The sequence below is a fragment of the Nycticebus coucang genome, chromosome 10, assembly GCF_027406575.1.
Source record: "Nycticebus coucang isolate mNycCou1 chromosome 10, mNycCou1.pri, whole genome shotgun sequence".
Lineage (NCBI taxonomy): Eukaryota > Metazoa > Chordata > Mammalia > Primates > Lorisidae > Nycticebus > Nycticebus coucang.
Genome location: NC_069789.1, coordinates 116,574,870 through 116,601,205, shown reverse-complemented (window position 1 = coordinate 116,601,205; position 26,336 = coordinate 116,574,870). Strand labels below are relative to the sequence as shown.

General features: G+C 45.6%; 1 protein-coding gene across 5 annotated transcripts in view; it reads right to left on the bottom strand.

Moving 5' to 3' along the window:
* Nucleotides 1-25,943, bottom strand: part of ODAD1 (outer dynein arm docking complex subunit 1) — a 33,359-nt gene extending 7,416 nt beyond the window's left edge. For 2 of the 5 annotated variants that reach the window (XR_008383039.1, XM_053605320.1), the window contains exons 1-11: nucleotides 25,560-25,943; nucleotides 25,228-25,405; nucleotides 24,800-24,892; nucleotides 23,554-23,650; nucleotides 23,193-23,382; nucleotides 11,621-11,743; nucleotides 11,189-11,302; nucleotides 9,190-9,257; nucleotides 5,022-5,209; nucleotides 4,738-4,872; nucleotides 3,611-4,009 (exon numbers count right to left, since the gene is read on the bottom strand). Coding sequence is in view for 4 of the 5 variants with exons in the window: in XM_053605320.1 (XP_053461295.1) it covers nucleotides 3,611-4,009; nucleotides 4,738-4,872; nucleotides 5,022-5,209; nucleotides 9,190-9,257; nucleotides 11,189-11,302; nucleotides 11,621-11,743; nucleotides 23,193-23,382; nucleotides 23,554-23,650; nucleotides 24,800-24,869 (1,384 nt within the window). In the remaining variant the exon portion in view is untranslated. The remainder of the gene's footprint in view (nucleotides 1-3,610; nucleotides 4,010-4,737; nucleotides 4,873-5,021; nucleotides 5,210-9,189; nucleotides 9,258-11,188; nucleotides 11,303-11,620; nucleotides 11,744-23,192; nucleotides 23,383-23,553; nucleotides 23,651-24,799; nucleotides 24,893-25,227; nucleotides 25,406-25,559) is intronic. The other 3 variants (XM_053605323.1, XM_053605322.1, XM_053605321.1) reach the window with 3 other exon arrangements.
* Between the last annotated feature and the right edge of the window lie 393 nt (nucleotides 25,944-26,336).

The following is a 26,336-nucleotide window of genomic DNA, read 5'->3' as shown; positions in this document are numbered from 1 at the left end:
CATATTGCTGAGTAAATAAAAGCAAACAGCATAATAATAAATGGAGTACCATGCTATTTGCATAAAAAAGAAAAAAAACAATAAAATTAGAAATTGTGCATGAGTATATACATGCCTGTAAATTCAGAGAAAGATTCTATAAAGATTAAGCTAGTAAACTAATAAGAGATTGCCTCTATGGAGGAGAGAAGACTAGGATTAAAGATGGTTGAGGTGACAAAATAATGCTCCCCCCAGAAAAGAGATGTCTACATCCTAATCCTGGGAACCCGTGATATGTTAGGTTACCAGGCAAAGTGGGATTAAGCTTACTAATCAACTGACCTTAAGACAAGTAGATTATTCTGGTGATCCCAGTGTAATCAGAGAGGCCTTTAAAAGGGGAAGAGGGAAGCAGAAGACAAGTCAGTCAGAGTAGATGTGACTACAGAAGCTGAGATTGGAGTGATGTGATTCAACTTCATTGCTGGCTTTGAAGATGGAAGAAGGGGCCACAAGCCAAGGAATGCAGAAAGCCTCTAGAAGCAAGAAAACACAAGGAAGGGGATTCTTCCCTAGTGCCTCCAGAAAGGAATACAGCCCTGCTGACTCCTTTATTTTAGCCTAGTTGAGACCCATTTCAGACTTGTGACCTGTAGAACATTATGATAATAAGTTTATGTTGTTTTAAGCCACTAAGTTTGTGCCAATCTGTTACAGCAGCTATAGGAAAGTAATACAGTGGTCAAGAGTGAAGCTGGACATGGTGGCTCACGTCTGTAGTCCCAGTGACTCCGTAGGCTGAGGTGGGAAGATCACTTGAGCCCGGGAGTTCAGGGCTACAGTGAGCTATGATTACACTACTGGACTCCAGCCTGGGCAACAGAGAGAGCCTGACTCAAAGAAGAAAAAAAAAAAGGAAGAGAAGGGAAGGGAAGAGGAAAAGAATGGCATCTCTGTAATGTTTTCGTTTATGACAATGACAATGTGCTTTAACCAAGCCTCTAGCAGTCCTGTCCAATAGAACTTTCTGTGTTAATGGAAGTGTTCTACATCTGCACTATCCAACAAGGAACCTCACAGCCATTTTAGGGACAAATGAGAACAGAGGGGCACATACAAGGGTTTCCTGGCCTCTAAGCAGTGTCAATAGTGAAGAACTGGAGACATACATGTCCAAAAATGGGGAAAGGTTGACTGACTGTGGTTGATCCATTAAATGGAACACTTTGTAGCAGTCAGAAGGAGAGGGGGAGCCCACTTACATGGGCTGCCAAGAACAACCCTCCTGAAGATGTGCTCTTCCATGAGTTGCAAACCAGCAGAGTATTGTGCATCTGTGTTTTTTTAAAAAAGAAAAACTGGGCAGCGCCTGTGGCTCAAAGGATTAGGGCGCCGGCCCCATAAATTGGAGGTGGTGGGTTCAAACTGGTCCCTGCCAAAAAGTGCAAAAAAAGAAAGAAAAACTGCACATACATACACGTAGAATGAAACAGACAACACGGTTAAGCAATTGCTTTTCAACAATGAGTGCATCTATACATGATTTTTATAATTCAAAACCAAAAATAAGTTAGCCATCTGTTACTACAACTTTTTTCTGGAGCTCCAGACTGTTTCTACCTGAGGTCCCTCCCTGAACAGGCCCCTAGACCACTCACACTAAACTCAGAGTAATTTCCCAAATCCATTTCTCTCCAGGCTCCCCATCTCAGGGAGTGACCCTCTCCCTCCAGGCCTGAGCCCTGTACATTTCATCCCTCCTGCTCACCTGCCACAGCCCATTGGTCAGATAACTGTGCTCTATCCTTTCTTCATCCTCAGCCCCCAACCCTACCAACCAACACCCCCTTTGCTCACAAGGCTCCCATGGCCCCAGAATCTCCAGGGGAAAAAAAACAGTGCCTCAGACTGGGACCCTCTCAGGATCTGGCCCTCTTCAACTAACTCCCCATCTGCAACCTTGGTGTTGCCCCCTCTATACGGAGAACTGAAGAACCTTGTTTGTTGGGCCTCCAGGTCTTGGCCGTGCCTGCTGGGAGCACCCCTCTCCAGCTTATCCTTCAAAGTCAGCCTCAAGCAGCACGGCTTCCAACAAGCCTTCCTAGTCAGCCCAGCAGAAACGGCTTTGTAAGTATGGGACCCATGCAGTTTCACGTACTAATGTTGCTATCTTGAAAATATTGGTAATTTTTTTTACAAGGGGCCCTACCTTCTGCACAGGGCCCTGCAAATTATGGTCCTACACCCCAGAATGAGTTAGAGCCTCCTGTTGCCCACAGTGACCTAAAGGTCCTCCATCCTAGCCCTTAAGTTATCAGTGCCCAGTCCCCTACCCATCCCCTTCTGCACCCACCCCACTGTGCCCTCATCACCTGGCAAGGGGTGATGGCTCAGCTATCTTGATAGGGGAAGGGAGAATCTGCCATTATCTGAGCTCCTACTGCATGCCACGGGGCAGCTCTCCAGCTTGCTTCCCACTACCACCCATTTTTCTCTCTCTCTCCATCCATCATCCCATCTAACTCTCATGACAACCCAGAAAGTAGGCACTTCCCTCCCCATTTCCAGAGAGGTTTAGAGAGAGAAAGCCGCACACCAAGGTCAAACCCAGGACAGCCTGCCTCCTGCATGCTCTGCATGGCTACATCCCAGAATATAAGAAAGATGGAAGGATGGACAGAAGGATGCAACTGGATATCCATAGGAAAAACTAAAAAAAGAAATTCTAGGCCCTATATCATACTATACATACAAATTGATTTGAAATAGGTCACAGACCTGAATGTGGGAGCTACAGCAATAAAACTTGTAGTAGAAAACATAGGAGAATATCTTTGTAAACTTAGGGTAGGCAAAAATTTCTTAGGTAGGCCAAAAAGTCTATAATGATGAAAAGAAAATTTGATAAATTAAGTCTCAAAAAAACTAAAAAATAAATTTCAGTTTATCACCAAAAACAAAAATAAAAAAGTGGAAAGGAAGCTTCTTACAAGAAAGTGAAAAGGCAAGCCATAGTATGGCGGAAAATAATTGCCAGGACTAGTATCCAGAATATATAAAGAACTCTTAAAACTGACTTATAACAAGAAAACAACCTGATTTTTTTTTTTGAAAGAGCACAAGATTGAACATGGACCTTCACAAAGACATCCAAATGGCCAATAAGTTAGTCAATATTACTAGTCACAGGGAAATGCAAATACATGTTAAAAATTAAATTGACTGACAACATGAAGTGTTGGTGAGGTGTGGAGCATCTGGAATTCTTGTAGGCTTACATGGTGGGTACAAAAAAATCTTACAACCAGATTTGAAAAATATGTGCCATCTTCTAATAAATATCAACACATACCTACCCAGTGACCCACCAGTCCTACTTCTAGGCATTTATGGGCAGATTGATGGATGTATGAATGGATGTTCGATTGATGAACAGGTGATCACTGGAGGGACAGGTGAGTTGATGGACATACTGTGGGTGGATAGAAGAATGAATATGCCATGACCGATACACAGTGCACAGAGTTGTCCATGCAATGCCTCCAAGCAGCCAGACCAGGACTGGGCCCTCAAAGGGCTCATAGCATCCTTCCAAAGAGGCCCCAGGTGGGAGAGGGGTCCCACTCACCAGCCTTTAGCTTCTCCACCTGAGCCCGCAAGTCCTGGCCACGGGCCTGGAGGTGCTCAGTCTCCAAGCACACTTTGTCCATGCGCTGCTGCAACTCATTGCGTTGCTGCTGCTGCAGTGAATGGCAGTTACTCTCATTGGTGCGCGCAGCCACCAGGGCCTTCTGCAACTGTGGGGACAGGGGCTGAATGCTGGGCCTGGCCCTCAGCATGGAGAGTGGGGGCAGAACTGTGAGGGAGTGGAGGGGGACGGGAGGCACAGAGAAGAGGGGGAGACAGGGAAGAGGGAGAATGTAGGAAGAGCGGGCCTCACTCACTTCCTTGATCTCTTCCTGCAGGTGCTCCAGCTCCGAGTTCTGCTCGTTGATGAAGTTGAACTCAGCAAAGTTGCGCTCCTCCACTAGGGGAGTCGAGAAAGGTGGGGTCCACAGAGGAGAGACAGACATGCAAGGGAGAAAAACAGACAGACACACAGAAAGCCAGAGAAAAAGAGATTGAGAAAACCCATACAGAAACCAAGGCATAGAGATGAACAGAGAGATGGAATCATAGAGACGGAGAGATACAGGCAGATATAGACAACAGGGACACAAAGAAACACAGCAAGTCAAGAGTGAGAGAAATACAATGACAGAAAGCCACAAAGACACGCAGAAAACACGGAGAGAGATGGAGCGACAGAGACACAGAGAAAATAGCAGATGTGGATAAAAAAACACAGAGAGGGATGAGGTTAAGGAAAAGATGTGGAGAGTGACCCAAGGCCCATGAGTGAAGGAGGGAAAAAGAGACAGACACACATAGCAAAATCAAAGGAAATGGGGTAGAGAGATACAGGTCCAGAGGGACAGAAACACAGGAGGAGACAGACTCCAGATGGGAGTGGGAGAGAGATTGGAGGGAGATACCGAGCACACAAAGATGGGGCAGGGCCAGAGGCAGGGTCATAGTAAGGGGCATGTCCCAGCAGATACATGTCCCAGGCCTGATTCCTCCTTCCTCCAGGGCAGATGGAAGAGGCCTGGGGCTGGAGCCAAGGCCCCGTGACAGTGACAGAGGATAGTCTGCACTTAACTGGGACGCTAGAACTGCACTTGGCCTCCTTCCTCTGCCCAGGGCCCCACTCACTCTCCAGGTACTTCTGCACCAACATGTCAGGGTCGCTCTCCCCAGTCAGCTGGGACAGCTTGTTCAGGGCATCCTGGAAGCGCAGCACGAGTTTCTCCTGGGAGGTCTTCCGGAGGCCTTCAGCCATCTCCCGGGCTGGGGGATGAGGGAGCAGTGAGATGACTCCTAGGCTCAGCCCCTGAGCTCCACAGCCTCCACAGTAGCCCTGCTAGGGACCTGCAGCTCACAGCAAGGCCCCTGGGGCTTCCTGCTGTGGGAGGCCAGAGCTGAGGTCCAGGCCTCACCATGTTTTTCTCGCTTCTCCAAGACAGCAGGATCTGGCTGTCGATCATTGTTCTTGAGCTTGAGGAAGCGATGCAGCTGCTCCAAGTGTGCTATCTGCCGCTGCAAGACCTGCATTTCCGTCTCATTCTGGGCCACCTCCTTCTCAGTGCGTTCCCGAAGCAGGCCCATCTTGGCCTTCGCCTCCTCCCTGGTGGAGAATGGGGTAGAGGGATGGTCAGCCCAGGGTCAGGAAGAATGAGGAGGTTGGATTGGGATCAGCCTGGGGACTAGGGATGGTTGGGGTCAGCCTGGGGTCACAGGAATGGGACAGAATCAGGTGGCAGTTGTCCTATAGTCACAAAAACCAGAGAACTTTCTAGGTTCCCAGAGCTGGGCCAGGATGGGGTCTGGGAGCCAAGCCACGGCTGAGGTGCTAGGCTTTGTCAGGAAGGACAGCCTTGTTGGGAAGGACAGCCTTGCCCAAAGACAGGGCACTGCTGGCATGCAGGCACAGGGGCAACCACAAGGCCAAGCATGCGTATGTGACCTATGAAACAGACGGCAAGATGGTGATGGTGGCACGGCAAGAGATCATACCTAGACTCAGAAAGGTAATGAGTCAAGTGTGCTGGAGTTTATGTGTTATGTGGTTGGAAATGTGAGAGGCTTGGACAGTCCAAGTCTCACAAGGAGAGATGGGTGATTTCACCACCACTGGAGCACACATCCTGTTAGGATATTTGGGACACCACAGAAGCCTCACTCATTGAACATCCCCTTTCTCACTCAACTGAAAATGTAGCTTTTAAGCTTTAAAATAATGCAGCCAACTGTAAATTCATAGTACTCTAAGCCTACTGCACTGATCACAGGGTCATTAGGTTACAGAGTCATTAGGTTGTGAGAAAGAGTGAGCCAGTCTCCTCAGGATCCTACCTATTGACCATTCTGGTTTCCACTCACCTTCACCAATCTCAGTTGCCTCTATCTAGAGCACCAGCTTCTTGCTCTATCCAAATTCCTTTAGAGTTAATTTAGGCCAATCCTCCTTAGTTGGAAGCCTTCTCTGACAACCACTGGTCCCAGCACCCAGAGACCCCTCTATCCTGCAGTAGCAGCCCCTCAGAGGTCAGGACACACAGTTCCCCATGCCTTGGGTTCTATGCCAGCTAAAAGGCAAGGAAGAGAGTACCCACTTTCTTGAGAGCCAGCCCCTGCAGGGGGAGCCTCACAACAGTGTTCCATGAATCCCCACTACAGCTCTGGGAAGTAGGTACCATCAAGACTGCCATGTCATAGTGTAGGAAAGAGAGACTCAAAGAGGGGAAGTGACCTACTCCAGGTCATCCAGCAAAGAAGCTCTGGTGGCAAGGGTTAACAGGAAGTTCAGCCCTGATGCCTGCCCCTCCCTTCTAGCCAAAACTGCCTGTCCTTGAGGGTACACACTGCAGCTAATTGGAAGAGTGCTGGGGAGGTAAGCTCCTACACACAAGCCAGCAGAGCCTAGAGCCAGCAGGCTGCTGCTTGTGAGATTTGGCAGACAAGATCAGCCAGGCAAATCAAATTCCCTTTCTTGGAATTTGGATTGGGAAATGCTAAGAATGAGACAGCAAGAATATATAAAAAGAAGCCAGGAAAAATTATGACAAAGCCAACTTATAAAGAAACTGAAGCTATGTTTGAACAGGAGCCTAAAGGAGTCCTGGCAGACCAAAGGTAAGAAATCACAGAATCAGCCATAAAGAAGAATGAAGTACTAATGCATGCTACAATGTGGATGGACCTCAAAAGCATTTCACTAAGTGAAACAAGCCAGACACAAGGTTACATATTGTTAATTCCATTTATACAAAATGTGCAGAATAGGCAAATCCATAGAGACAATAAGGAGACTTGTGGTTGCCAGGGGATTAAGGAAGGAGAGATGGGAAAGTGACTGCTAAGTGGGTACAGGGTTCCTTTTGGGGTGATGAAAACATTTTGTATCTAGATGGAAGTGATGGTCACACAACATAGTAAATATACTAAATGTGGCTAAATTGTATACTTTTTTTTTTTTTTGAGACAGAGTCTAACTCTGTCACCCTGGGTATGGTGCTGTGGTGTCATCATAGCTCACAGCAACCTCAAACTTTTGGGCTCAAGAGATCCTCTTGCCTCAGCCTCCCAAGTAGCTGGAACTACAAGCACCATGACACAACATGGGGCTAGTTTTTTGTTTGTTTGTTTGTTTTTCAGTTTTTGGCTGGGGCTGGGTTTGGACCCACCACCTCCGGCATATGGGGCTGGCGCCCTACTGCTTTGAGCCACAGGCGCCACCCTAGTTTTTCTATTTTTAGAGATGGGGTCTTGCTCTTGCTCAGGCTGGTCTCTAGCTTCTGAACTCAAGCGATCCACCTGCCTCAGCCTACCAAAGTGCTAGGATTACAGGCCTGAGCCACTGCATCCAGCCCTGAATTATTTTTTTTATATTATAAAATTAAAATTTATTTTCAATTTGTCAGTGTGTAAAACATCAATAGATATTTACACACACCATAGTACATTACAAAATAAAGGTTAACACCTCTGCCAGTTATTCTGTCTCAGGAAGTAAACGACAAGTGTCACCAGTGCTCTGGAAACTTGATTATAGTATACAAAGACATCACTAACCCAACAGCACACAATGCAAGTAAAACCTTTCCTACTAATCTTAAAAGTCTTGTGGACCATATCAGGGGACATCAAGAGCAGGTTCCGATTTGCTGACATTGTGCTCGGCCTTCATGGGATCATCACAGCCAAGGGTGCCATCCAACTCTTCAGTACTGAGGACGTACCCGTAACCAGGTCGGTCACAACCAAACGCAACATTGAATCTTAAGGGTGGTTGCCTGCACCACTCCTGCTACCTTAGCGAGCACCCTGTGAAGTTATTGCCCCGTAGGCAGCCTGAGTCCTAGGCTCCTCAGAATGATCACTGGGCTCAGGCACTTCCTCTAACACTTCTCTCAATCACTAGTCTGGGCTGGTCTCCGACCTCAGATAGAACCAGATGAGCAGAACTATAAGGGAGAGGCTCAAGGGAAGCACTTTCCACCAGGGCTGCTGCTGTTCCTTTCCCAGGGACTGCTCCACCTTCCAGGGTAAAGAGCTTTGCTGGAGGAAAACTGAATGGGCAATCAGGATTGTCCTCTTCCCCATTGGCCACAAGTTGAGGCCGAGCCGGGCCACCAGGCGGCTGATGCAGGCTTCTGGAGGCCCAGCCCACAAGCCTCTGCGCCGTCCCAGTGGACTTGGCCGCTGGCGAACACAGAGCACGACTCCAGCCCTGAATTATATATACACTTTAAAATCGTGGATTTTGTATCAGATTAGGGCTCAAAGATGACTGGCAACTTCTGAAATAATCTTACTGAAGGAAAGATGTTGTTGTTGTTGTTTTTAATAAAGTTCATTGGTGAATAAAATAAAATAAAATAAAATGGTGGATTTTGTTATATGCATTTTAACAAGGAAAGAAAGAAAGAAAGGAAAAAGAGATAAAAAGGGAAGGAGGGGAAAGAAATCACAAAAACAAAAAGATAGACCTGGGCTTTACCTGACATCATGAGGAATCAGGAACCGTGAGAAAGCAGAAGTCACTGAGTAGAAGGCAGGAAGGCATTTGGAAGAGAAGAGAACAAGGCTGAAGCTGACAAAGCAGCAGAGATGGAGGGAGAGAGTGTGGAGCTCATGAGAAGCTAATACCCAGAGCACCTTCAGGTCCTCAATTGCTTACTTCGACCGAAACCACCCTATCTTTATCTGAAGGTGGCCTGAGAGAATCTCTATCCTTTTCCACCAGTGCTGATAAGTAAGAATCTAATTATTCTCCTTCTCCAGATGCTTCCTAGTTCTAGGACCCCTGCTTCATGCACTATACATACATCATCTTACTTAATTCTCTCTACAGCCTATGTGCTAGATGTCACCAACAGATGGGGTCAATGGAGGTGAACGCACATGCCCAGGAAATAGGACCTTGCCCACAGAGCCAGAAAGTCAGCGGGGAGGGGAGAGAAAGGGGCACCCTAGGGATAAAAATAATTAGGTTCTGACATCCATTTTCTTGAGTCCTGAACCTTCCCATCCACCACTGCCTTATGGAAAGGTGCATCCTGAGTCACCTGGGCCCTGACACCCCAGATGCCTGGCAGATCCTACCTGACAGTGTAGGCAGAGGTGGAGGAAACAATGAGGTCGCTGACCATCTGCTGCAGGTGGCGGATCTCCTACCAGAGAGAGGACAAAATCAATGGCACTTCTTATAATTTCATCACTCTAAGTCTTTCCATTAGGCCCCACACTTCCCCAATTAGGAGAGAAAAATCTGAACCTTCCAAATCTGGGTGCCCCTCAGCAGCTACGAATGAAAGAGATTTTATTTTTTGTTTGTTTATTTGTTTGAAAAGGGTCTCACTCTGTCACCCTAGCTAGAGTGCAGTGGCACAATCATAGTTCACTGCAACCTCAAAGTCCTGGGCTCAAGCAATCCTCCTGCCTCAGTCTCTCTATCATAGCTGAAACTACAGGCACTAACCAAATCTGAGACAATTAAAACAACAAAATGAATAACAGTTATGGATTATAACCCATAGCAGTAAGTAAGAATACATGAATGCTCACTAACAACACCCAAATATAAAGAAGAGGAAAAGGAGCTTTTCCTTAAGGAAAATGCCACCTTATAAATGTAGAAGAAATGGTAGAGTTGTTTTTAATCACTCTGCAGCAATTACAGTAATAATCATTCAGGTAAGAATCATTCATGGATGCTAAAACAATTGAATGTGTCAAGGGACACAGTATTTACATAGTCTCAAAGAGTATCCCCAGGCCTGGCACGGTGGCTCACACCTGTAATCCTAGCATTCTGGGAGGCCAAGGCAGTTGGATTGCCTGAGCTCACGAGTTCGAGACCAGCCTGAGCCAGAGCGAGACCTTGTCTCTGAAAATAGCTGGATGCTGTGGGGGGCTCCTGTAGTCCCAGCTACTTGGGAGGCTGAAGCAAGAGAATCACTTAAGCCCAAGAGTTTTGAGGTTGCTGTAAGCTGTGATGCCATGGCACTCTACCGAGTGACAAAGTGAAACTCTGTCTCAAAAAAAAAAAGTCTCCCCATAGACTTCTTATTCATTACAAAGAGGAAAAGTCTACATTGGAGAACCTAGCTAAGTAGATCAAAGTTAACGTCACTAGTTATGGGACAAAAATGACATCAGGTGCCTCCTAATATAACGCACACAAAGGACACTGTGGCATTCCACCAGAAATTCAGATGCTGAATCAATTCATGAAGAAAAATCAGATAAATCCATATTGAGGGACATTGTACAAAACAACTGGCCTGCACGCTTCCAAAATGTCAGCATCATGAGGAGACAAAAAAGGGCCAAGGGACTGTTCTAGGTGAACAGAGCCAGAACAACCAAAGGTATCATGGGAGTCTGGACTGGAGCCTGGAGCAGGAGAATCAGATTAGCTATAAAGGACATCACTGGGACAATGGGTGAACTTGAAATATGGACTCTTTATAATTCTAACAAGGGTAAAGTTCCTGACTTGGATAACTGCACTGTACTTGGGTAAGAAAATGGTGGTATTCTTTGAAAATACACACTGGAGAACTTAGAAGCATGATATCTGCAATGTATTCTCAAATAGTTCAGTAATCTATAATAATAAATTATTTTCAGCAAAATATTAATTATACACACACATACAGAAAAAAAGGGAGAGAGTAAAGCTGGGAAATTAGCAATCATTGTGATGGATATATAGTTCTTTGTACAATTCTTTCACCTTTTCTATGAGTTTGAAATTACTTAAAAATAAAAGTGAAGGATCAGGGGAGCTGGTTCTTCAAAGAACTTCAAAGGTTATTACAATACCCGTTGAACATAAATGGTCTTGCTAGTTCATTGACTGCCATGGGTGATAATATTTACAATGACATCTGGGCTTCCTACAAATATAAATGAGGCAACTTTCTTGGTGAGAGGTGTCCTCCAGCATCTCCCAGGTCACCATGCCCTCTGGACCAAAGTAATCCTCTGAGTCTAGTCAATTCCTTGAGGCCTGAGTGCTGGAGCAAGAAGGGCAGACAGCTGTGGGGAGGACCTGGGTGAGGGTCTCTCTCCTCCCCTGGGTTTCAGGGCCACTGACCTTCTTCATCTTGTGGTCCACATTCAGATAGCGGTTCCTCTCAATCCGCAGCAGATCCAGCTCCTCCCGCAGGGCAGCATTCTGCACCAGCTGAATATCAAATTGACAGGTGACCTAGGGATGGGGAGGAATGGAAAAGTCCATGTGAGGCCTAGTCTGCCTCTCTCTTCCCCACTCAGCCAAGGAGGGGCACTTGTCAGAGATGGAATCAGCCCTTTTCTTCTTTAGCGGTCCTGAGAGAAACAGCCAACCCCCTCAAATGAGCCATCAACCTCCTTTCCTTGGGACCCTTCATACCTCAGGATCTTGTTTTCTGACACACATACATACACACACACAAAATCCACAATCTCTGGAACCTAATGCCTATGCTCAATTCTCGCCCTGACCCCAGAGTTTAGGCCTGGAGAGAACCAAGAGCCTGACCCTTACCCTGTCCAACTGGTCTTCTAGGATCTTGATCCTTCGCCGTATCTTGAACTTCTGATCCAGGGCAAATCCCAGGGCCTTAACTTCCTTACTGTAGGCAAAAATCCGGTTCTCCCACTCCCGGATCTAGAAGAAAGAGGATGTGGCAGAGACTGAATGGCCAAGGGAGGATGAGTGACTGAGCATAGCTGACATCTGCTGTCTCTAGGGCTGCAGCATCTTTCTACACTTCTGCTGAAAGGACCTACCCTTCTGTGCGGTTCTGGTGGGGCTTCCAACCATCAACATATCACATTGCCAGCCATGTGACCCAGGTCTAGACAAACACAATGATTGGTCTAGAGATGGACATGTGATCTAAACAGAGCCAGCCTGACTCCTTTCTTAGTATTTTGGGGGAAGCACATGATATGGAAGGATGGGATTCCAACCCTTCTGCTGCTATAAGTCCCCACCACATGGAGGATTCTGGGAGAACAAGGCCAGTAGACAGAAGTGGAGATGAGAGTCTGAGAGATGGTAAGAATGAGCCTGATACCATTAAAATGCCTGGGTATGCTTATGCCTAAGACCAGCTTCCAGTCTTTCCTTCCATTTCTGTATTCATCTATACCTATGAGGGTAGTCTGTCTTCCCAGACAAACTGGACACTCCATGAGGGCATAAATTTTTGTGTTTTCTGTGTCAGACAGAGAGTAAGTCCTCAACAAAACATCCAGAATGAATTGCTTAACACTCTTTCCCAACTTGTGCTTCATTATGGGTTGAATTATGTCCCCCAAAAACCTTATATGCTGGGCAGCACCTGTGGCTCAATTGGTAGGGCGCTGGCCCCATATACCAAGGGTGGCAAGTTCGAACCCGGCCCCGGCCAGCTGAAACAGCAGGGGCAACAGCAACAAAACAAACAGCCGGGCGTTGCGGCAGGCACCTTAGTCCCAGCTACTCAGGAGGCTGAGGCAAAAGAATTGCTCAAGCCCAAGAGTTGAAGGTTGCTATGAGCTGTGACTCCATGGCACTCTATCGAAACTGTCTCAAAAGAAAAAAAAAACCTTATATGCTGATAGCCTAAGTACCTCAGAATGCAACCTTATTTGGAGAAAGGGTCTTTACAGAGATAATCAAGTTAAAAAGAGGTCATTAAGGTGGGCCCTAAACCACCACAACTGGTGTCCTTATAAAAAGGGGAAATTTGGACACAGACACACATGGAGAGAATGCCATGTGAAAATGAAGACGGAGACCAGGCGATGTGTTTACAAGCCAAGAGTGGCAAAGACTTCCAGAAAACCAGCAGAAGCCAGCAGAGAGGCATGGAACAGATTCTTCCTCACAGCTCTCGGTAAGAATCAACAACACCTTGATTTCAAACACCTAGACTTCAGAATGGTGAGTCAATAAATTTCTTTTAAGCCCACTCAATTTGTGGAACTTTGTAATGGCAGCTCTAACAAACTAACACAAGTACCCAGACACCTCAGAGCACTGTAGCAAATTCAAAACTCACCATGAGGATTACTTTAAAATTTTGAGGAAGACACTGATGTTGATCAGACACCACATGAACTGCTAACTCAAGGCAGTTCATAAGATCATAATCCTTTCAAGGATGTCATAGCTTTGTGAAAGTGAGTTTTCAGCAGTTGCTGTGATTTAAAAAAAAAAAATCAAACAGCCAAAAATGTTACCATTGGGGAAAACAAAGCGTCAGACAGCAACAAATTGGAAGTTTTAAAAATTGGTCCTTTGGGTGGCACCTGTGGCTCAGTGGGTAGGGCACCAGCCCCATATACCAAGAGCGGCAGGTTCAAAACTGGCCCCAGCCAAACTGCAACAAAAAATAGCTGGGCATTGTGGCGGGTGCCTGTAGTTTCAGCTACTCAGGAAGCCAGGCAAGAGAATCGCCTAAGCCCAGGAGTCAGAGGTTGCTGTGAGCTGTGACACCAAGGCACTCTACCAAGGGCGATAAAATGAGACTCAGTCTCTAAAATAAATAAAATAAATAAAATAAAAAATAAAATTGGTCCTTTGACACATAGTTTTGAGAAACTGATTAAGAATTTCCATTGGTAAAAATCTATAGGAGGTTAACTCTACATTTTTCTTTGCTAGGATACCTCTCTTCTCCCCTCTGGCTCTTGTGTGATAATTTCACTGGTTGAGTATTTTAACTTGACAGTTTTCTCTTTTAGTAGTGAAGTTATAATCTCACTACCTTCTAACTTCAATGTTTCTTTTGAGAAATCAGCTGTCAGTCTAGTAGCAGCTCCTTTGAAAGTTATGTCTTTCTGGCAGTGCCTATAGCTTGGTGGGTTCAAGCCCAGCCCAGGCCTCCTAAATAACAATGACAACTGCAACAAAAAAATAGCCGGGAGGCTGAGGCAAGAGAATCGCTTAAGCCCAAGAGTTTGAGGTTGCTGTGAGCTGTGACACCACAGCACTCTACCAAAGGCAACATATTGAGTCTCCATCTCAAAAAAAAAGAAAGAAAAAAGAAAGTTGTTTTTTTTATTTTCTGGCTGCTTTTATATTCTGAAGTTTCCCTATGCTCTGTATAGTAGTAAATTTTTGATTTTTGATATTTTGATTTCAGATTAATATGAGAGTATAAACAATTACGTTACAATGTTTGCATCTGCTAGGGTAGGTGCCTGTTAATAGACTATTTATTTATTTATTTGGAAACAGAGTCTCAATAGGTCGCCCCTGGTAGAATGCGGTGGCATCATAGCTCACAGCAACCTCAAACTCTTGGGCTTAAGCAATTCTCTTGCCTCGGCCTCCCAAGTAGCTGTGACTACAGGCACCAGCCACAACGCCTGGCTATTTTTTTTTCTTTGCAGTTGTCATTGTTGTTTAGTTGGCCCAAGCTGAGTTCAAGCCCATCACCCTCAGTGTATGTGGCTGGTGCCATAACAACTATGCTACAGGTGACAAGCCAATAGATTTTTTTTTTTTTTTTTTGGCCAGTAGTTTTTTTATTAATGCAGTTTGGGACTCTACTGCATCCATGAATCTATGAATTTGTTCTTTTTATTTTTTATTTTTTGGAGACAGAGTCTCACTTTGTCACCCCTTGGTAGAGTACCACGGTGTCACAGCTCACAGCAACCTCAAACTCTTGAGTGCCGCACCCCCGGCATCAAGCCGTGGCGGGATGGCTCTGTCCGCGTTGTAAAAACTGTGGTAAGGCGGTGAGTGCTCCCCGGAGCGTTGCCCCCAGTCCCCCTGGCTTGCGACAGCAGCGCATAAGTTGCCTAGCATGCCTTTTAGTGAACGTAGGAAGTCATGAGGTGCGGCATAAAAGCCTAAGAAACTTTTACCCTGAAACCTGTCTGTTCAGTTGAATGACTGATTATTGCCTGATTGTTTTGAGAAACTAAGAATAAACACAGTGACTTACTGATCCACAATTAAACACAGCAAGTATGGCTGTGCCGGACTCAGTGGCTCCAAGAGAGCCTGTACAACAGCACGTCCCCACCATAAATGTCAGTGAATTGAAATAGTACATCGAGAGAATGCAGGCACGGCAAACAAGATGTTCCAACATGACACCTCCTGCAGTAAAACTTTACTTAGAAAAACATCTGACTTCACTAATTAGTAAAACTTTACTTAGAAAAATGTCTTACTTCACTAATTTTCATATGTAACACAAATCAATAGAGTAGTTTAATGTTTAATAAACAATTAACTATGAATCAAAATATAGTTACTAATTAGAGTAAAAATATATAGTAGTAGTCAAGTATTATACATAAAAGAATATGTTCAGCTGTTTTTAAAAGAGATCATAAGAAACTGAGAACAATTACAGAACTAAGAGAAGTTACAAGCCTTGACATTCCTAGATAAGGGGAAGCAACCAGGTGTTACTAATGAAACCACCTCCCTCCAAAGAGCAAAACCTTGAAAATATACAGTGCATCAAAAGAATGTAAATACCACAAACAAGATGTTTCCAACCTGATATCCACCCACCCTTTCCCCCTATCTCTAACCTTGTCTTTCCTAACCTCACTTTCAATATAGTTTAGTTTTCATACAATATCCTTTTATTTCTCATGTTTCCTTCACACTCTAATCACTTATATGATTCATAATAAACCTCTAATCATAACAATTATATATAATCATGAAAATAAAACTATGAAAGAAAGTAGTGTTGTATGTTAAAAAACACATTCAACTTTAGATAAAGGAAGCTGAAAAGTAACTGCTGCTTATCAGCTACCTCACAGCTGCCTTTGTTCCCCCTTGCGGGCAAAACACTGTGTAAGATAGATGGTTGAATGCTTACATTTGTAAGACAAGATAAGAACTTGTGACCACCTGCAAGTCATAAAAATGTCTTTTGTGATTTGTAATGTTTTGTCAAAAATGTATAAAAGACACTCTTAAAATTCAGTAAAGTTGCAGCTACTTTCCTCATCACTTGTGGTGTCTAGTAGTCTGTCAAATCACCCTGCGTCGACCTTCCAATCCACCTGTAACGTTCACCCTGAAAGCCCTCGAACTGAGACCCATTCGACCGGCTGCCGCGACAGCTGGCGCCCTCGAACAGGGACCTGAAGGACAGGTGATCTTTCTTTTTCTTTCTTTCTCTCTTTTCAGATTGAAGGCGACTCTCACCAGGGAACTGCAGTCCCGCCGGTAAAGGCTGACCGGTTAAGTGTGAGTAATCAACAGGTACCATGAGGCACGCATTGATCAAAGAGGAACGTATATTCAGTGTCATGTTACAGCATTTGTTAGTTAAAAATGGGTTCAATGTGTCCCTCAAACGGTTGAAGGAGCTTATACATTTTCTTATTAAGCAAGGTGCGGAGGAGCCGTACCAAGACTTTATTTCAAGGCTGGAAGAAGCCATTAACAGAATGCTCCCCCCGTCTGAGGGCACATCACTGTTGCTCAAACAGTTAGAAGCATGCATGGATGCCTCACCAGCTATAGCCCAGGGTATGGCTTATGCTGCAGCAATGCAAGGGCAGAAATTTAGCTCATATGTGAAAAACTCCTTCAATAAAGGAGACAAGGGGCCAACAGCTCCTACCAACACTTGCTACAATTGTGGCAAGCCAGGACGCATGCAGAAGGACTGTAAACAGTCCCATGCCAATAAACCGAGGGGGGACCCACCCGGCTTATGCCCTCGCTGTAAGAAGGGCAGACATTGGAAAAATGAATGTAAATCAAAATTTCATAAGGATGGAACCCCCTTGAATGACAAGGGTGACACTGATCCTGAGGATCAGGACGTACGGAGATCAAAAAACTAGCAAAGGGACATTCTCCCAGCCCAGGCCCCAAGGGAGAGCAGGCTGTAGCTTGTAAAACACAGCCCTCATCTACTTTAAATCCTCAAGCCCCTGAATTTACTATTCATGACCTTTCACGGGGCACGCCTGAGAGTGCAGGTTTAAATTTAGCAAGTGAAAAGAATGTCTTATTATCCAAATGGGACGGTGTTACTTTAATCCCCACTACAGTAAAAGGGCAACTCTTGCCGGGGACAGTTGAAATTATAATTGGTAAAAGTTCAAATTATACTAAAAACTTTAAAGTTATTCCAGGAGTAGTTAACTCAGATTCAGAAAAGACAACGCAGAAGAAGACGCCAGCGGCTGCTGCAAGATCTCACCCGCCGCTTGGAGAAAATGAAAGTACACTCGCCGATAGCAAACAAAACCACCGGCACCGGGCACATTTCCACTGACTCCAAGACGGCTGAAAAGACCCAGCGGGGAAGGAAGCTGAGGGCCCCCCTGCCCTTCGTGGGGCGGGCCTGCCTCCCAAGTGTTACAGCCCCCAGACAGCAGCACTGGCGGAATCCCAAGGGTGAAGTTTAAAACCTTTATTATTGACTCTTTGCCACTAGTAATTTATATAAATAAGAAAAATATTTTTACAAACTGAATCTTTGTCAACGGATAAAATTCTTGTCTTTTAAACCTTCTAATTATCAGTTTGGCTGAGTAAATAAGTAACTTCATGGTAAACTGGAATCCTGTTTGATGGAAAGTGAGTTTTTGAGAGTAAGAGAAATTAAACAGAAAGGAGAATGACATTGTGTAAAGAAAGAATCTTGTGTGATAAATTTTGTCCTGAAACAGAATAGTTATGTAAGAAAGTAAAAGGCAGAACAAAAGTTCAAGAAAGTTTAGAATGTTTGTAGATGGTCTGTGCAAGTTAAATGAAACTCATAAAAGAGAATTTGTGAAAGAATTTACATGTGATCCAGTTAACTATGTATTTCCTTTAAAATCTTTTAACTTGCAAAAATAACCAATTGTATTGCTTCTTCTGATATATTTCACGTAAATAATAGATTGCTGAATGTTATATTAATTGTAAAAAAACCTTCATATGTAATGTTACCTGTTAATTTACAGAATAATCCTTGGTATAATAACTCTGCCTTACAAGTTTTACATACTGTTAATCAATTAATCCGACCTAAAAGATTTGTAGCAACATTAATTTTAGGAATATTAGCTTTAATTTCTATAGTTACTACTTTTACAGTGGCTACTACCGCCCTAGTTCAAGAAGTTCATACAGCTCACTTTATTAACTCTTTAAGTAACAACATCACTCTAGCTTTAATGACTCAAGCCAGCATAGATAATAAACTTGAAGCAAAACTTAACATCTTAGAAAAAGTAGTCTTAGCCCTAGGACAAGATATAAAGTTTATACAACATAAACTTCAAACTAAATGTCACTCTGCTTTTCCAGCTATCTGTGTCACTCCTCTACCTTATAACCTCTCCACCTCTTGGAACAAAACAAAGGCACACTTACAAGGTGTGTGGAAGGATAATGATATTACACATGACTTACATACCCTCCAAAAGGATATCACTGCCATCAGTGAAGCTCATCTACCTAGTACATCTCTCGATGCTCTGGCTCAATCACTCTCTGACAATCTTAAGTCTTTAAATCCTTTATCCTGAATTCAGTACATTGTGTTTATTGTCATTATTGGATGCCTGATATTCTGTGTTGTTTTACTGTTACCTTGTCTCCTTCGTTGTGTCTTTTCCTCCTTAAAGGCTGTTCGCCAAAACCTCTTTGAACTACGTTTCATTAACAAAAAAGGGGGAAATGCCGCACCCCCGGCATCAAGCCGTGGCGGGATGGCTCTGTCCGCGTTGTAAAAACTGTGGTAAGGCGGTGAGTGCTCCCCGGAGCGTTGCCCCCAGTCCCCCTGGCTTGCGACAGCAGCGCATAAGTTGCCTAGCATGCCTTTTAGTGAACGTAGGAAGTCATGAGGTGCGGCATAAAAGCCTAAGAAACTTTTACCCTGAAACCTGTCTGTTCAGTTGAATGACTGATTATTGCCTGATTGTTTTGAGAAACTAAGAATAAACACAGTGACTTACTGATCCACAATTAAACACAGCAAGTATGGCTGTGCCGGACTCAGTGGCTCCAAGAGAGCCTGTACAACAGCACGTCCCCACCATAAATGTCAGTGAATTGAAATAGTACATCGAGAGAATGCAGGCACGGCAAACAAGATGTTCCAACATGACACCTCCTGCAGTAAAACTTTACTTAGAAAAACATCTGACTTCACTAATTAGTAAAACTTTACTTAGAAAAATGTCTTACTTCACTAATTTTCATATGTAACACAAATCAATAGAGTAGTTTAATGTTTAATAAACAATTAACTATGAATCAAAATATAGTTACTAATTAGAGTAAAAATATATAGTAGTAGTCAAGTATTATACATAAAAGAATATGTTCAGCTGTTTTTAAAAGAGATCATAAGAAACTGAGAACAATTACAGAACTAAGAGAAGTTACAAGCCTTGACATTCCTAGATAAGGGGAAGCAACCAGGTGTTACTAATGAAACCACCTCCCTCCAAAGAGCAAAACCTTGAAAATATACAGTGCATCAAAAGAATGTAAATACCACAAACAAGATGTTTCCAACCTGATATCCACCCACCCTTTCCCCCTATCTCTAACCTTGTCTTTCCTAACCTCACTTTCAATATAGTTTAGTTTTCATACAATATCCTTTTATTTCTCATGTTTCCTTCACACTCTAATCACTTATATGATTCATAATAAACCTCTAATCATAACAATTATATATAATCATGAAAATAAAACTATGAAAGAAAGTAGTGTTGTATGTTAAAAAACACATTCAACTTTAGATAAAGGAAGCTGAAAAGTAACTGCTGCTTATCAGCTACCTCACAGCTGCCTTTGTTCCCCCTTGCGGGCAAAACACTGTGTAAGATAGATGGTTGAATGCTTACATTTGTAAGACAAGATAAGAACTTGTGACCACCTGCAAGTCATAAAAATGTCTTTTGTGATTTGTAATGTTTTGTCAAAAATGTATAAAAGACACTCTTAAAATTCAGTAAAGTTGCAGCTACTTTCCTCATCACTTGTGGTGTCTAGTAGTCTGTCAAATCACCCTGCGTCGACCTTCCAATCCACCTGTAACGTTCACCCTGAAAGCCCTCGAACTGAGACCCATTCGACCGGCTGCCGCGACACTTGAGCTTAAGCAATTCTCTTTTTTCAGTCTCCCAAGTATCTGAGACTACAGGTGCCCGCCATAACATCCAGCTATTTTTTTTTAGAGACGAGGTCTTGTTCTGTCTCAGGCTGGTCCACCTGAGCTCAGGCAATCCACCTACCTCGGCCTCCCAAGTGCTAGGATTACAGGCATGAGCCACCGTGCCCAGCTAGGATTTGTTCTTTCATTGAGTCTGGAAGTTCTCAGGTATTACCTGCTCCTGTATTACCTCCATCCCATTCTCCTTCTGCTCTCCTGAAACTCTTTTATTACATCAGGCCTCCATATCTTCCAGTTCCACACCCACTGATTCAACCAACCTCAGTTCATAGGACAAATGACATAATACACTATCCGTATGGTTGAATCCATGGATATGAAACCCATGGATACAGAGAGTCAAGTGTATACTAAACCTTCTCCCTGTATCTCCCAGGTCTATTAAAACTGTCCTTCCACATTTCCCATCTTTTTGCTAGATTCTGGATGATTTCTCCTTCAGCTTTTATTTGGCTTTATCTTAATTGTCTGTCTCCCCAAGTATAATGCAAACTACATGATAGTAGGGGCCTTGTCTATTGTGTTCACTACTGCGTCCCTCAACATCTAGAACAGTGCCTAGTACTTAATAGGAACTCAATAAATAGTGTTGAGTGAATAAATGTCACTAGATAACTACATTCTTTCTTGATCTCATGGGGTACTTTACAGAGCTCTACCCTTGGCAATCTATCTCTACCTGAACTGTAATTCTCCACAATCAAGTTTCCTAGGGCAAAATAATCCATAGTGTCAAGATCATAAAACCACCCTGCTTGGGTCTGATTCTGGAAAAACTAAGGAAGATCAATTCAAGCAGCCAACATCCCTAAAGCTACTATACTCCCATAAATCAGGCAAATGTTTCACCTGTGAAAATCAGAATTCAGTTTACAAAAGGCAGCTCAGGGTGATACTGAAGGCTACAAAAACAAATGGACTAGGCTGGGTATGGTGGCTCACACCTGTAATCTTAGCATTCTGGGAGGCTGAGGCAAGAGGATCACTTGAGCTCAGAAGTTTGAGACCAGCCGGAGCACCATCTCTACTAAAAATACAAAAAAATTAGCCGGGTGTAGTGGCATGTGCCTATAGTCCCAGTCACCTGGGAGGCTGACACAGGAGGATTGCTTGAGCTCAGGAATTTGAGGTTGCTATAAGCTATGACAATGCCATGGCACTCTAGCCAGGGCAACAGAGTAAAACTTCATCTCAAAAAACAAACCAACAAAAAATAAATTAATTAACTGAAAGTCAAATGTGGGCCTGGCGCAGTGGCTCACACCTGTAATCCTAGCACTTTGGGAGGCCAAGCGGGTGGATTGCCTGAGCTCACAGGTTCAACACCAGCCTGAGCCAGAGTGAGACCTCATCTCTAAAAATAGGCGGGTGTTGTGGCAAGCACTAGTAGTCCCAGCTACTTGGGAGGCTGAGGCTAGAGAATCACTTAAGCCCAAGAGTTTGAGGTTACTGTGAGCTGTGACACCACAGCACTCTACCGAGGGCAACAAAGTACAACTCTATCTCAAAAAAAAAAGTCAAATAAATGTAATAAAACTATAGACCATGTAAAAGATAGAATAATGGGTCCTGAATGATGTCCACACCCTAATCTCTAGAACCTGTGAACATGTTGCTACTTTTTTTTTTTTTTTTGAGACAGAGTCTCAAGCTGTCACCCTGGGTAGAGTGCCATGGCATCATAGCTCACAGCAACCTCCAACTCTTGGGCTCAAGTGATCCTCTTGCCTCGGTTTTTCTAATTTTTAGTAGAGGCAGTCTTGGTTTTGCTCAGGCTGGTCTCAAACTCGTAAGCTCAAGCGATTCCCCCAGAGTGCTAGGATTATAGGCGTGAGCCACCTCATCCAGCCTAATATCTTGCTACTTTAAATGGCAAAAAGGAGTCTGCAAATGTAATGAAGTCAAGGATCTTAAGATGGAGATGTTAACCTGGTTTATCCAAGTGAACCTACTGTAATCACAAGTCCTTATATGAGAAAGAGAAAAGTAGGAGAGTCAGAGTCAGAGAAGGAGATGAGACAACAAAAGCAGAGGTTAGGGTGACACAGCCTAAGAAAGTCTCGCCTGACTAGAGCTGGCTTAGAAGACAGAGGAAGGAGTCACGAATCAAGGCATGCAGGTAGCCTCCAGGAACTGGAAAAGGCAAGGAAACAGATTCTCCACAGCAATCTCCAGAAGGAATGCATCCCTGCCAACACCCGGACTTTAGCCCAGTGAAACCCATTTCAGACTTCTGCCCTCCAAAATTTTAAGATAATTTATGTCATTTTGAGCCATCAAGTTTGTGGTGATTTGCTACAGCAGCAATAAGAAATTAATATAGACCACTGATATTTATGTGAGCCAATAATGCAAGAAAACATCTGGTTTAGACAAGCATGGGGTTTTTCCCTTAATAAAGGGAAAAATAGCAAAATGAATCCTCCCATGTAGCAAAAAAATCAGTATTACTTGGTGAAACTTCTGTTTCAAATATATGTGTTTACATTGTTATGCATCTTAGTGTGTACAAACTGCACCAGAGTGAGTCATGGTCTAAAAACTTGAAAGAACATTGGCCTAGAAAGATCACATTGATTGTTTGCAAGGTCAAGTAGCAAGATCTTGAAGCTGATGGAATTAGAAACCTATCTAAACTCTGTTGCATTACCACAAAGTAAAATCTTCTTTTTGCAGGTCAAGAAACTAGGGCCCAGAGAGGTAAAAACCTGACCACTTGGTCACAGAACTCTGAGGGCAGAGCCAGGATTTTGTTATAGGTTTTGCTGACTCCAAAATATGAACCTTTCCTGCTTGCTCCCTTCATTCAAGCTCCCTTTTTGAATGTCTAGAACTGTGCCAACCCCCACCTATCTACATTTCCATTGAACACAACCCTACTAGATGGATGAGGAAGCTCAGGCTCAGTGAGGTGTTAAGTAGGATTCATAGAATCTGGTCTCAGAATCCACCCACCTGTCTGTCCAGGGATCTGATCTGCTCCCGCAGCTCCTCGACCTCACCCTGCACCCGGCCCCGGCACTTCATTAGGCAGTCCATGGTCTCCAGCCGTTCACTGTCCTGAAGTCTCTTGCTCTGGCTCTGGGCAATACCGATCTGCACATGGAGCTTGGCCCGAACCTCCTCCAAGTGCTGGATCTCCTCACTGCCCAGACAGGGAGGTAGAAGAGAGGCCGGCGAGAGGGCAAAACTCAGCATCACTAAAGGTGAGACACACTGCCCTGCCCTCCCTCTCCAGACCCAGGACTCTGGCTCCCAGCTGCTTTACTTTGTTCACCAGCTGGGGGGAAGGGGAGAGCCCAGGTGCTTAGCTCACAGTTGCTTGTTGATGCGCTGGTGGACTTCTTTGCCATAGGTTTGCCTTTCTCCCTCCATCAGCTTATACTGTCGCTGCAGTCTGCTCAGCTCCCAATCTACCGAGAGCAGGACCAGGCAAAGGATTCAATAAGGATCTGAGCTTTGCAAGCTCAATCCTCCCCAGGACCTAGGAATTCTAGTTCCTTTAGCATTTCACAAACTGCAAGTGAACTGCTGACCCAGCCCCAAACAAGCCTTGAGGACTGCATCTTAGTTCCTGTACCTTCATCATCCCTTCATACCCAAAGCTAACCTCAGGTTCCCTCCCCTAAAACCCACTCCCTTTTTAGGCAAATGCTATTTCCCCACCAGAGGGCACTTCTGGAAGGCCTCTTGGTCCTCTGAGAACTGGGGCACAGAGCTGGAACTTGGGAAAATTCTCCATCCCTCCCCTTCTGCCCCACCCACTATAAGCAGCCCCCAACCCCATCCTTTGGCCTTCACACTCTCTCAACCCATCCCTTGGGCTCAGACCTCATCCTTTCCTGTCTAGACACACCAGCCTTCTCAACTTGCAGCTTCCTCTCAGAGTCTTTCTACACCCAGAGTGGACACTCCCCTGCTCACAGGACTGCCATGGTACCTCAGTACCCTTAGGACAAAGTCCCAGTTCCTCAGCCTGGCATTTAAGGCCTCAAGTGACCTAACTCTACCCACCTCTGCAGTCTTGCACACCAGCTCCTCACTTCTCAAGGCCCAGTGGTTCTCAACCAGGAAGACATCCTCCCCCCATGAATGTCTGGAGACATTTTTGATTGTCACAACTTGTGTTGAAGGGGGAATACTACTGGTATCTAGTGAGTAGAGGTCAGGAATACTGCCTGGCATCCCACAAAGTGCAGGACAGCCCCCACAACAAAAAATTATTCCATCCCAAATGTCAACAGTACAGAACTCTAGCCACATGCTGTTCTCTTTGCAGAAACACCCTTCCCTTCTTCCTTCTCCCTTGAGAAATTCTGGGAGGGGTTCTGGGCTCCATTCAAACTGGTGGACCTGAAGTCTTCCTGGCCCAGCCCACTGCCCAGGTTGGCCTGGTGGTGCCCAGTGTCACTCCCTTTTGGGCACATGTCTGTTTCCCACTAGAGGGCGCTCTCCTAGAAGGCCTCTATGTCCCCAGGGCCGCGCCCCACAGGACCTAGAACTCCGGGAAAGCTGAGGACTGGAGAAGAATGGGTGAATGAAAGAAATAATGTATGAATTACCCAGTCCTTCCAAGAAAATCTCACTTCCCCCCTCGGAGCGGACGCTCCCGGCTGACAGTCCCAAAGGCATCTTGGCCAAGAAGGGTGAGGCTCCTGTAGGGGCCGACACAGGACGCTTCAGACAGCGGGCAGACGAAGGCAGGGAGAACTGTGAGGGACTGGGAATTGAAAGACGGTGACACTAGAACCACTGTGGCCTGTCTTTGAGTCTCAGTTCCTCCAAGGGATTGGAGAGGTACATCTTTCAGGCCTTTTCCCACACCCCTCCTGACCTCCCACCTCTCACATCTCGGTCTTGAGTTCTTGGCTCTGACTCTGGCACGGGGTGGGCGGGGGAGAGAAGGACAGATGCCCCCGGGTCTCGGTAGCTCCGAGGCCGGGCTGTGTGGTCACAGCGCAGGGGAGACCAGCCGGCCGTGGGAGAGTACCTGCTGCAGTGCCTGACCTGTCCTTGGTCCTCCTCCAAGCTCACTGTTGTGGTCTGGTTACTGGGGAGATAAGAACCCAATGAGAGCCGAGGACAGCGGCCAGGGAGGGACTCAGGTCGTGACAGAGGCCGAGCACTGAAGGGCCGGGGTGCCCTCAGAGGGGCGGGGCTGGGAAGGCCTGTGAAAAGAGGGAGAGTCGAGGTGTTTCGGGGGGCAGGACTGGGGGGGCACGGGTGCCTACAAAGGAACGGTTTCGGGGACTGGCTAGCGGAGGGGCAAGGGCGACTGTAAAGTAGCGGGCGAGACTGCGAGGGTTGTTTGGAAGGACTTACCCAGAGGCCTCGTAGAAGGGCTGCGAGGGGCGACCTGAGCGTGCTACAGGGCGCTGGCTCTAACGTGTCAAGGGCGGGCTAAAAGGGAGGCGCGCAGGCCAGGAGGGTCTGGGGGAGGTCGGGATGATCTATAGGGGGAGCTTGGGGCGTGAGGGTCTCAAGAGTGTCGCGGGCTGTGTGTTTCCAAAAGAGGCAAGAGCTGACAGGGCCTGGAGGGAAACGTCTGGGCTTTGGGTACAGAGAGGTGCCTGTCTCAAGCAGAGTAAGATCGCGTTATTTTAAGGATCGGTTAGCAGGGAGGCAGTGCCGAAGGCGGGCGCAAGAGGGGCAGGAGCGCTCACTACAGCTTCAGTGTCTCGCAGCGGCTCACGACGCATGCGCGACCAACCGCCACCGGAGAAGCCTACAAAACCCGGGGCGGCCTACTCTGGGAGGCGGAAGCGGGCGTGGCCTAGGATACTCCGTGCCAACCCCGCTTTCCGGCCACGCCCCCGCTGGTCACACCCTCGCTCTGCAGGGCACGCCCACCTCCACTACCAGCTGCCCACGTGGGCCTCCGCCGGGCGGGCGGGCTGTAGGCGCTTCTCCCTGAAGGCTGGGTGTGCCGACGCCTGCGGTTTCCTGTGGGAGGAAGTGGCCCGCGGACGCTCTGCTCAGCTTGTAGCCTCAGAGGCCCAGGAGGGGGTGCTGCGGCCACTGCCCTCGGGTTCTGTGATTCTCCCTCTTCCACAGTACCTCCAGAACATCACCCCAAGTCTGGCGCTGATTCCACTCAGG